General features: G+C 38.0%; 1 protein-coding gene across 6 annotated transcripts in view; it reads left to right on the forward strand.

The window, feature by feature from the left end:
* ITSN1 (intersectin 1) overlaps positions 1 to 12,689 on the forward strand; it is a 148,423-nt gene that overhangs the window by 51,568 nt on the left and 84,166 nt on the right. For all 6 annotated transcript variants that reach the window (XM_074814283.1, XM_074814284.1, XM_074814286.1 and 3 more), the window contains 7 exons: positions 982 to 1,082; positions 1,491 to 1,554; positions 3,558 to 3,695; positions 4,659 to 4,774; positions 9,276 to 9,538; positions 10,358 to 10,507; positions 10,682 to 10,822. In XM_074814283.1, coding sequence (XP_074670384.1) covers positions 982 to 1,082; positions 1,491 to 1,554; positions 3,558 to 3,695; positions 4,659 to 4,774; positions 9,276 to 9,538; positions 10,358 to 10,507; positions 10,682 to 10,822 — 973 coding nt within the window. The remainder of the gene's footprint in view (positions 1 to 981; positions 1,083 to 1,490; positions 1,555 to 3,557; positions 3,696 to 4,658; positions 4,775 to 9,275; positions 9,539 to 10,357; positions 10,508 to 10,681; positions 10,823 to 12,689) is intronic.

A 12,689-nucleotide genomic window follows, 5' to 3' on the forward strand; every position in this document is an offset into this window, starting at 1 on the left:
GACGTCCGTCCGCATGGTATCTGAATAACCCGGCTAGAGCTCCCCCCCACTGCTGGGGAAACTTAACCCTATCCTGGTTAAACCAGGACAATAGGATATGAGGTCAATTAATAGAGTATTCATATAACCCTTTCTCAGCTCAACTTTGAAAGATCTTACCATGCTATCAGCTCACTGGACCAGGGAAAAGGGATTTGGTGGTTTTGGATCACTTTTTAACTGTAATTCGGTATGCTGTTACAAATGGTTATTTAATCTGGCTGTTTTTTTGTTTGTTTTGTTTTTTTTTTTTCATTTTTCAACCTTAACAAAAAAGGACAAAGTTTGAATGTGACTAAAGACAGAAAAACTGTGCTTGTTGTTTTCCAATATGAAGACTTGTCAGTCTTCAAGCATGGGAAATTATAGCTACAAATAACAGCACACAACCTATTATGTGAATGAATTAGAACTGGGCATGTTACATTATTCAGCTGAGTTCCATTACAAGAAACTTTACATTCAAGTGTAGCTTTTTCACCCTTTTTTTTTATGTCTTCAGCATATTTTATGTTTGTTTTTCTTAATCAGTTTATGAATGTTTTGTCTAAGACAGCCAGTTAAAAACAGGGTAAAATGAGATAGTACTTCTGCTGACTGTGGTAAGGCATTTCCTATTATATGTTTAGGTAAAAGCTTTTAGCTTCTTTAAATTGTTTAGGTTAATTCTCTCCTAGTGAAGAAAAAAGCAAAACTCTTAGGCCTGTCGTTCAACTTTACTAAAAACCATCTTCTAAAACACTGAATTATGATAAATGTTTTTAAACAGGAAGTCAAACCTGTTGTGGTTTCAGGAATAGAAGGGAATATTTGTGAAAAGAACCATTTCAGGCATGAAATTTGATCTCTGTGCAGCACTTAATCCTGTTGTACCTGTTAGCTTCATGTGATTAAACTTAAAACTGTATTTTCCTCCCCTCCCTTATCCTTTTGTAATTCTAGTGTGCCTCCTGTGGCAGAGTGGGCTGTACCTCAGTCATCAAGACTGAAGTACAGACAGCTGTTCAATAGCCATGATAAAACAATGAGTGGACACTTAACAGGTATTGAAGCAGTTTTTGTTGTCTCCTTTTTTTGAACTGTAAAAAGCCAATTATAATAGCATTTAGAATGTCATTCAGATAGTAAGAGACTCTCATCTCTCCCTGTTGCCACCATCAACATTTGGTCACTGTCAATAAAACAATATGCTGGCTTAGTTTTACTAGTTCTGGGAGCATCTCTTTGCCTTTCTTAGTCTTTTTTTTTTTTTTTAATCTGAGTGATTGTTATAGAGAAGGGAAGGGTTATATATTTTTTAGTATTTTCCTTTGGGGGGGAGCCTTGTTTATGCTGATAACTTCTGTGTTACCTATTCAGAACTAAGCTCTGCTTGTGCAGTAGCTACTTGGTAATGCAAGAAAAGGAGAAAGTTGCTTATTTGTTTGTTAATCCTTGTTTCACTTTGTTAGGTCCACAAGCAAGAACAATTCTTATGCAGTCAAGTTTACCCCAGGCTCAGCTGGCTACAATATGGTAAAAATAAATCTACTGGAAACTGTACTTAAACCTCTATACTGTATATTGTGGGTTTTTTCTCCCTTTTCAATCTCCCTCCACTGATAAATCATTATACGTTGCTCTTTTGAATGTATAAATACATAAAACAAAACCTGCACTGCTAAGCTTATATTAATATTACTTCACAAAAGTAAAAAAGAGTATCTTTTACGCTACGCACATAGATGTTCTGTAGATTGAGTTTCAATTATGAGGTTTTAAGGCAGATGAGATATTGAGCTTCCTATGTCTTCCACATCCCTGGCCATATGTGATACAGCGCCAGGGAAATTTACACGTTTACACAGGTAGTACAAAAGGAAGCTTAATCTAGAACCATACTTGTTTTGGGGCTTGTCTGCCTTTTTTGTGAGTTTCTAAGGGCTTATTTCCAAGGAGCTGGAGTTACATACATTGAAAATAATAGATTTTAAAAGGATTTGTCTCAGCTTCTCTTTTTCCTTTCAACTTCTTGTTTGCTGAAGTTTATTATGTTCTTGTGGTCATATGGAAAGTTATTTCTAACTTCTGTACTTTATAAGTCTTTGCTTGGAAACCATTGTTAGCTCACCCATCTGACTTCTGCGTGAGCAGGTCAACTGTGTTGTTGCTCTAACATGGTTGTTCAATTGCACTTGCTTTCTTTGCTAAGCACTGATGTTTTTGTTACATTTTAAAAGCACTCTCTCCTTATCTGTTTCCTAACAAAGCTACTGTAAGGAGAAAAAAAAAAAATCAACCCAGTCATCCAGCAGATGATTAACCAAAAAATACTCTGCTTGTTGCCAGCGTTTAAGTAGGTTACGTGGGCAGGGGAATGACGTCAGAGTCCTCCGGGCGTAACTGTTTTAATTTTTGACATTCAAAATTGCCAAGTCTACTGAGATAAGGAATCGATTTTACAGCTTGTGTTGTCCTAAGTATTGCTCCTTTTCCTGATACTTACTCTCTGGCAGTAGAACTGCTGTTGCAGTTCTCTGGGGCAAGATTTGTCAGTCTGTAATGGGATTGGATTCACTGACTCACAGACACACAAAGTGAAGTACTGATGTGCAGCTGGTCAGCTATTCTGTAGCAGCTGTTTTGTTATTTCTGTAACAAAGATGTGGACTCAGACTGTTGGGATAGCTGATCAACTGTATCTTTCCATGCTAAATTTTTATTCTGCTGGCTTGTTCATGTGCCCCAGCCTGAGGAATTCAGTAACACAAGCATGGATCAAACAGGGCTATAATTGTCTTCCAAATTTAAATCCCATAAACAAAGTCCTGTACCTTGAGACATCAAAAGAATGTATCAATTGCTTACCTTTGATTTTCACAGTATCGTGGGAGATTTTTCCTGTGTGTGCAGCATGCCAGAGAAACAAAGCTGATGTTTAGGCTATTAAAGTTTGTCCAATACTGCCTTAACATGAGTAAAAGCATTTTGTGCATCTGTTGGAGCGCTGGTTTTAGGCCATCCAGAGACGTTACTCTGTAATTTTTAATATGTGCATAATGCTGAAATGTTTTTGTGCTTGTCAGGACTAGAATGTTAATGGCTTTGATTTTAATGCAAATGTGTGCTCTGGAATGTGATAGGAGCCTTCAGGGAAGAAGGAAACAGAAACCAAAAAGTTCTACCAAACACTCGAGCTGATTCTTTTCTAAATGATACTGTGTAGTGATGTTCACCAGGCGTTCAAGAAAACTCCACTGATTAACATTACTTAGGTAGCGTATGGTGCAGGCAGCACTCAAAGACCAAGTGAAGTAGAAGCCATGGCTATAAGGATAGTTTCAAGGCAGACATGCATGAGAAATATGGGAAATAATGAAGCATTTGGGGATTGCTTTTTATTTGTTTTGAAGAAACGAAGTAGTGTGAAAAAATAATGAAAAATGGAATTTGGAACTGAATACATTAAAACTATGCTTTTTAACAGTGTTTTTTAATATTTAATAATTTACTTACTCTGTACCTTCCCTTTTAAAAAGGAATCTTTCTGATATTGATCAAGATGGAAAACTTACAGCTGAAGAGTTTATTCTGGCTATGCACTTAATTGATGTTGCTATGTCTGGTCAGCCACTGCCACCTGTACTGCCTCCAGAGTATATTCCACCTTCATTTAGGTAACATTATAATTCTGGAATCACGCTCCTAAAATTTTAGTTCATTTGGGAAAGGTGTGCTGTAAGTGTAAAATACAAGACATTGAAAAGTAACCCCTCTCCTTTTTGTACTGCATCTGTGGCACAGAGTGCCTTCTCATTGGGAAATGCTTGTCTAGCTTTTTGGTTTTATTACAAGTATTGAATGCTGGAAGTAGCAAGAATTCCTTGTAAGAAGACAGTTTTGGTCAATGTTTTATGCTAGCATATCTTCCAAAACTTACTCAGTCTGGCCATATGAATTTAAGTGTTACAGTTCCAGTTTATACTTCTGTAGGTCAAGTGGGATGTATTGGAATTCAAAACATGCTATGAGTTTACACTGTAGCAAATTCAGATGTCTTTTGATACAGTTGTGTCTGTGAATAGCAGTGATGAGTCATTACTTCTGTTTCTCATTTTCACTTTTTTTGTGGAGAAATGGATGGGAAGACAGTAACAGCACTACAAATGGAAAGAAATATTTGCATATGATCATAGCTTCACATTCTTTAAGTATCATCCTGAAGATTACAGGGTGGTTTTTTTATTCCATGTGGGGTCTTGTTTTTAGCTTGACTATATTGAGTTCTTTCTCTGTCTTTGCAACTGTTGCTATAGTTTAAGTCAGCATTTCCCCAACTTCAGACTGGTCAGGAGTAAGAGATCTTGGGGACAGGGTTGAACACATGTGTAAGCTGCATGGCGCTGTGAACTTTGAACTAGGTTTCTCAGGTCACCAGTGTGTGCGGTTGGGACTCTGGAGGATACTGTTACCTTAATGGCAATGGCTGAGTAAAATCCCCTGGGCAACACGGAGGGAACATTAAATACCATTAAATGCTACATCATTGCATTTAATTTATGATTTTATCATTAAATCATAAATAAATTTGGTAGGCATAGGTTCTTTTAAGCAACTTGGAATTATTGTTTTATTGACAGAAGAGTACGCTCTGGTAGTGGCTTATCTGCTGTAACTTCAGTATCTGTAGACCAAAGGTTACCGGAGGAACCAGCGTTAGAAGAAGAACAGCAGCAACTGGAAAAGAAATTACCAGGTGAGCAAGCAAAAATAGAGATGTATTGAGTGCTGTTGTCAGAGAGGTGTGAGGTGTTGTCAGAGGTATGTGAGGTGTTACCATCAGGTTATATGCTGTGGAGTTACAAAGGCTTATTAAGAAATGTTTTCTTTCCAGATCAGTTTATGACATGTCAAAGGCATAACCAAGACATTGCTTGGTCCACCTAATTCCTGACTGTTGCTTTGTGTTAGTGACAATGGAGATATGAACAGTATTCAGGCTGTTTATCTTATGCACTCTCAATGGAGGCAGCACTTTGCAGTCCTATTATAGGACTGCAATGAAAACTTTTTACTACCTCCATCTTCTGACTTAGAGTGTGATTTGGCTTATGTACTATTTAAAAGATCACTATACATACAGAGGCCTGTTTCATTGCAGTCTGTGTAACGATATGGGTTTTTATACAAGCTTTAGCAGCTCTGCTTTTGGGAGAAGGAAAAAAACAAGGAAGAAAGTGGAAAGAAAAAAGAAAAGTGTAGAAGGTCTCCTGGATGCCTTCTACATCTTAACACTTCAGATCATCCCTTCACTCTTCTTTGTACTTTTGCTACTTTTGCTCTATTTTATTCTAAGATGACCAGAATGTCACACAGTTTAAGAGGTAGCAACATGACAGATTTATACAGTGCCATAATAATGCTTTTCTGGTTTGTTCTAAATTATTTTTCAATTTTTTTAATTGATTCCTAACACTGTATTGCCTCTTGGATCACACCTTAGATCTGAGTTGATGTTTTAGAAGACTTTCCGCAGTAATGCCAACATCCTTCCACAAATCTATTAACCATTTTAAAGCTCATGACTGTGTGTGTTTAGTTAGGATTATTTTTAATCCCAATGAACACTACTCTGTGTTCATTATCATTTGAATTTCCTCTGCTTCTTCATTGCCAGATCACTCAGTTTTGTGAGATTTTTCTAAAGCTCTTCACAGTCAGATTTTTATTTTAATACTGTGACTATCTGGCATCATCTCCAGAAGCTGTCTTGTTACTTTTCAATCTCTCCCAGATCATTATTGCACAGAGAACAGCACAGTTGCTAGTAGAGATCTTTGAAGGAGGCTACTGAGAATCTTTCTGTCATTGTGAAAGTTGGTAATTTATTTCACCCCTTAATATTCTAATTGTTTTACTGTTAGTTCCCAAGGACCTTCTGTCTCTTTCCATACTGGATTAGTTCAGGAGATCTGCATGTGAGCAATTCAGCTACAACTCTTGTCTCTGGTTAGTATTTTATAACTAACTGCTGCTGGCAGTCTGCTGGGTAATTCCTGGCTGTAGAAGGATGAAAGGAGGTAGAGGGGACTGCTGAAGCAGATCTCACTGAGGTCTCACAATGAAACGTTTGGTCACAGGTGAGATATGACTCTCCTGTATTGGTTCTTTGAGACTTAAGTCTTGTGTCTCTGGAATCGGAGGATTCTGGTATGCAGTTTGTAGTGTCAGGAAGTTTAACCACTGCATTGGCTTTCTTTCTTTATTAGACTTCGAAATCACACAAGTATTCTTCTGTTAACCTGATCTTCTTTTTCAACTTGCTTAGTAATACAGTTGGGTCTGTTAGATTTGAGAGGCAGCTCTTTTCTGCATTAGTTGTTCCATGGTATCATGTCACTAACTAACTCTCTGTCTATTGTAGCCTCTGCTACTTTACCCAGTGTGGGAGTAGACTGACTTGTCTTAGCTTTCAGGATCATTATACTGTCTTTTCTTAAAGACCTGTGTTGCACTTGTCATCTTCTAGTCTTACAGCACTGACATTGATTAAAGGATGGATTACACCACACAGCTAGTAGTTCATGAATTTTGTATTTGAACTACGGATTAGCATTGTCTGGGTTTGGCAACCTGTTAGTCTCCAATTTTTGGTTTTATTTTTGTTTTACAGCCATTTCTGCTGTCAGTTAAAGAGGAACTAGAGTGTATAAGACTTTTACTGTATTTGATGTATAGATTTTCCTTTGTAAAGATCACTTAAAATAGTGGTTTTGCTAAATGTGGCTAGGTGTTGGGGTTTTTTTCTTCTTTTGAAAACATTTGAAAGAGTTTTTATTGTTGGCTTTTATAACCTTTTAGAAGCTTTTCCTTAAGCATAGCAACACAAGCCAATAGCTACTTCTGTAATTTGCTAGAAGTTGTTCTCTTCTATTTTTGTACTTCAGATATGCTTTGTTTTGTTATCTGGTAGCTACCTTGATTTTGCTGAGTAACCATACTAGCTTATTGGGCAGTGTCCTGGTTTTTGCCCAGAGGGCAATGGAGTGCCATGCAGCAGTTCACTCGCCCCTTCCCCCCAGCACTGGGATGGAGAAAAATGAATCAAAAAGGCTAAGGAATCAAGATAAGGACCAGGGAGGGGTCGCTCACCCATTATGGTCACAGGCAAAAGACAGGCTTGTTGGGGAAGAAAAGGAGGAAATCACTTTAATTCAAACACTAACAAAACCCAACACTTAACAGATGGAATGGGACAGTGAGAAGCATTACCATATCTTAAAAACACCTCCCCCCACCCCTCCCTTCTTCCTGGGCTCAGTTTTGTTCCCAACACCTCTACCTCCTCCCACAGAGGTGCAGGGGCAGGGGATGGGGGTGTGGTCAGTCCACTGCACCTTCTTGCAAAGGTGGGGGAAGCACTCTTCTGCATTCTTCCCTCTGCTCTATGTGACATCCCTCTCGCAGGAGACAGTCCCCCCTGAACTTTATCCATTGTGAGTCCTCCCCATGGGATGCATTCTTCTCAAGATGCTCCGTCGTGAGTCACACCCCGCCCCCCCCCCCCCCCCCCCCCCCCCCCCGTGTTGCAGTCCTCCTGGTGCTGAACTACAACAGTGGGTGCTTCTTCCCATAGAGTCCCAGGGGACCCCTGCAGGCAAATCTCTGCTCCTCCAGTGACCTCCATGGGTGACAGGGGGGTGGATACAGGGAGGGTCTCTGCTCCGGTTCACCTCCCAGCGTTCCTCCTCCTTCCTTCCACTGACCTCTGCATTTGCATTGGTGTCCTTCTTGTAAGTCTTCCTCAAAGTCCCAACCCCCTCTCAGGTTCCCCTTCTTAAATATGTTATCACAGATGTGCAGCTGCTATCGCTAACTGGCTTGGCCTTGGCCAGAAGCCGGGTCTGACTTGGAGCTGTGGGAGCTCCAAGAAGTTTCTCACAGGGGGCCACTGCTGTAGCCCCTTACCCTGCTACCAAAAACCCCGACACACAAACCCAGCACAGGAAGACATCTTAGAACCAGGTGTTTCTTAGTGGTATGTGTTTTCTGAACCTTGAACATAGTGTCTTAGTGTCCGTGCTACTTGCAAGTGTTTTGCCCTTCTACCTATTCCTTTTAACTGACTTTCTTGACATAAATATTATTTTTTTCTTTTCCCTTTTTGCTTGGTTTCCTAAATTAATGGGAGTTATAATCTCATTCTCTGTCTATCAGTCTGTATCTTAATATTCTTTGAACCCAGTGGCTAATTTTAAACAAACTTGACAGACATCAGAGTGGTTAATTTTTTTTCAAGTTTTATGAAAATTGATGATTTGCAATAGGAAAGGGGGCCAAACTAAGAAAAAGTCAAAATTCGACTGGTTCAGCAGATGTCAGGCAAATGTGTCAAACAGTTAGTGCATGCACTCTTTGAAATAAATATGTGCTATCTTTTGACTTGCATGCCAAAAATGTACGTATTGAGCATGCAGGGAGAGAAATACAGAATACGGGGTATGGAAATGGGACATATAGGGTATGAAAAGAAACAGAAGGTGAAGTGGAAATAATAATTTGGGGGAACTGTGAGAGAGGGCCTAGGAATGTGGAACAGGGGAAGGACAATCCCTGATGTTGCAGAAGAATGTCAGGGAACCTGTGCTGGAACAGCAGTCATTCTTTTAGGACAGTAAGTGATGAGGATGTGAACCTGCAGGAATCCAGTCTTCCTGAGTTCAGCTGCTCAAGAACTTCAGCAAGCCATTTCTTTTCCTAACAGTAATGAGTAATCTTATGAGAATATCAAGTTTAAATACATTATGGGTCATTTGCATAATGGCTTTTTGATAATACCATCAGCTGAATTCTTTGCCTTGTAATAATTGAAGTGTTGGTTCTTCTACTGCTACTATTATCAAATATATAGAGGAACTCCAGAACCTGTGCTCTCATAGAGGATTAGCTGGTGAATAGTTTTGTCTAAATTATACCCACTTGTTGGGCTTTGTGGAGAAACCTCGAAGCCTGAGGAATAGTAACTGAAATTCACACCTTGGTTCCCTAAGGTTGTGGGTCTAAGGGGATCTATGATGTAAATGCTAATGATAAAACCTAGAATTACCTGTAGAGCTATATTATCAGTATCTGAGAGCTGCATCTAGTACTGTTGGAAGGTTGTTTCACTTTGATTCAGCATACATGAAATTTTTATTTTTTTTAAGTCAGTTAGCAGAGTTTAATTCTCCTTTGCCTCATGTTTCCACACTTTAAAGTTACATTTGAAGATAAAAAACGGGAGAACTTTGAACGTGGCAATCTAGAACTTGAAAAACGGAGGCAGGCTCTCCTGGAACAGCAACGCAAAGAACAAGAGCGTCTAGCACAGCTGGAACGGGCAGAGCAAGAAAGGAAAGAACGTGAGCGGCAGGAGCAAGAACGTAAAAGGCAATTGGAGCTGGAGAAACAGTTGGAAAAACAACGGGAATTGGAACGGCAGAGGGAAGAGGAGAGGAGGAAAGAAATAGAAAGAAGAGAGGTAACCAACTGGATAAAAGGAAGGTGGTTATGTCACAGGCAGCTGTGTTTGATTCGAACAAAATGTAATGTGCACACTAAATATTTTGCCGTCATTTTTAGTAAGCAAACATGTAAAGGATGAACTTAAATTTCTAGTTTTTGAAGGTAAGGAAAGAGTTGCCTGTCTCTTTATTTTTCATGTGAAATGAATGGATGAGACATCTAGATGTAGGACAATGTACTCTTAACCTCTGAATTCTTTAATAATAATTATTATTATTTGCTTTGCTATAAAAAGATGCTTGAATGAATGAATGAAGAAAAACTTATGGGCATTTGTGGGATTCATGATTTTCCTGTGGTGAGTTAATTTGTTAAAGAAAACATATACTGGTTAACTTTAAAAGCTATCATTTTCTCACATCGCCAAATAATGATGCACTCGGTGCAGTAGCATCTGACTATTCTTTGCAAAGCTGCAGAATGTCTAGTATTGGAGGTTGGAAATAGATTTGATGCAACCCTGGAGAGTTCTTGAAGTCTTAATATGAAACAACTTGTTAAATCAGAAAATTGGATCTTGGGAAACTGATTAAAATAGGTGAATAAACAGAATAGCACTCCATCTGCTATGTAGTGAAGCCCCATTTCACCAGTGCTTTCAAGTGAGCATTTAAACAACTGAGCAATTTGTACGCTTAAACAGAGGCACATATTTAGTCCACAGTTTAGCATTGTGTTTATATTAATGTTTTAACTGCACATTAGAATACGAATATCAATGATTAGAATAGTTTCTCAAAATAGATCTTTCATATCTTTTTTTTAAATGCTACAGGCTGCAAAACGGGAACTTGAGAGGCAACGGCAACTTGAGTGGGAGCGTAATCGTCGGCAAGAACTACTAAATCAAAGAAACAAAGAACAAGAGGACATAGTTGTTCTGAAGGCAAAGAAGAAGACCTTAGAATTTGAGCTGGAAGCTCTAGTAAGTGATCGTGATGCAGATAAAACACACAAGCACAGTAGTGACTGTGATATGGCCATGTTTACTTCCTGTAATTTCAACTTTTAAATATGGGATAAAAGTACTTTTTAAATCCTGACTTGCATGACAAACCATTCTGGTAAAAAAGAGATTTTTTTTCTTTTTTTTCCAAAGAACGATAAAAAAAATCAGTTGGAGGGAAAGCTTCAGGATATCAGATGTCGGCTGTCTACCCAAAGACAAGAAATTGAAAGTACAAATAAATCTAGAGAACTGAGAATTGCAGAAATCACCCATTTGCAACAGCAGCTACAGGTGAGAAGACATTCTCTAATATTGTTCTTAGCCTTGCATTCTGACCTCAACTGCATCAATATCTTAAGCAACCTTGCCACAATATATAAAGTGTTGTTCCTTGTACATAAGGAATTGTTGTAGATAATTTGTCATTCTTTTAAATGAATTTTCTTCAGACATGTCTGGGAATTGGTTCCTACACTTGAAGGTGTGTCTGATTATCACTTCATCCTCATGGAATCCTGTTGTGGGGTGCAGTAAATAAATTGTTTGGCTGAAGATGTTAAAGGATTTGGGAGGATGAGGAGAATGAAATTTTATGGCATGTATTTTTGTTGGCAGTGATTGCTGTTTGTGTGCTGATAGAAAGAATTGACTTCAGTGAAGTGGCTTGTTGATGATGCTTTTTTTTTTTCACTTACAAAATATTGAACTTTCAAAATTGAAGTTACTAGTTAAATCAGTTCTTGGTCTAACCCTGGCATTCATCTTTCCTACTTCTCTATTTAAAATTCTCTGTCAAATTAAAGATGGAATTTAGTAGATGTCTGCTTTTAGAGAAAGAATATTGTTTGCAATTTGTACAGGTTTCTAGATGAATTGTAGTATTTGATTTAGGGTTTTTTCTCTTCAATAAATATTTTATATTGCTTGAAATTAATTCTTGGTCAGTAACGGAGGCTCTCAGTGCTTTTCTACCACTATGAAGAGAATCTCACACTTATGAGGGCTTAGGTGTAAAACCTATCTTAAAACTTAATCTTACTGCTCCATTTCAACTTTCTAAGCATAATTAATACAGTATCTTCATTTGAACAAAACTAGAACTTGAAAGTTCAGGGTTTTTGTTTTATGTGTGAATATTTTTTTAAATTTTTTTTCTTCTTCCTTAAAACATTTTACATTTCCATTGAAGTTTTGCGTACACCAGTACATCTTTCACAAGACATCTTTTTGAAACATCTGGTGAAATACAATGAATTTTGCACAGTGGTCTACATTTTACTCTTGTTTTGGAATCACTACTATATTTGTAGTGACCTTTAACTGTCTCTGGTCATTGTAATTGGTACTAGATGGTATGTATCCAGCAGCTTAGTTAATGCCTGTTCACTTTCTAAATTGCTTTGTTCAAAATGACTGAGAGCACTTCTCTAATGACAATCATGCTTGCCTTTCTTGGTGATTGTTTTGCTGGATTTTTGGTTTTGAGGTGGTTTTTTTTTTTTTTAGGTTGACAGCAATAGCTGTGGCTTCGTGGTTTTGTCTTCTCTCAGGTGATCATTGATCTCAACCACTAATATTTCAGTTAGTGTTGCTTGAGTTTTTTATCACAATTGTGATCCCAGAGGGAAGTGTCACTGCTTAGTAGAAAAGGCCAAATTTTATCTGGGGAGAACCTAGAAGAGTGGATAGCTTTTTCCTGAAAAAAAGATGAGTTTCTCAAATATCATGTAAATTTTAATTTCTAATTTGTAGAGGAAAGACTAAAGCTGTGAGGTAATTTTTTAAAAGGAGATTTTGATCCTCTAAACTCTCCAGTAGATTAAAAAATCAACATTGTCAGTTGTCTTTGTAGGATGGTATATCTTCACTTGGAAATATTTTAGTTTAATACATCTGACACTTGCTATGGAAAGATGAGTTAATTCAAAGGAGTAATTACTCTTCTACCTATTAATTAGTTTCAGGATGGAGTTTGATTAAACTTGTGGAAGAAACTGTAACAATAAATCCTGGGTGATGAAAATTTGTACTAGTTATATGAATCTCTGCTATCTGGTAGAGTGGTATTTCCAGGGATGTTCAGAAGGATCCTGCCTTCCAAATATCTTAACTGTGTGTGTTTGAATCATGTTTATGCTGTCTGCGGGGCTTCTGCTAG

The sequence above is a fragment of the Strix aluco genome, chromosome 2 (genome assembly GCF_031877795.1).
Source record: "Strix aluco isolate bStrAlu1 chromosome 2, bStrAlu1.hap1, whole genome shotgun sequence".
Classification (NCBI taxonomy): Eukaryota; Metazoa; Chordata; class Aves; order Strigiformes; family Strigidae; genus Strix; species Strix aluco.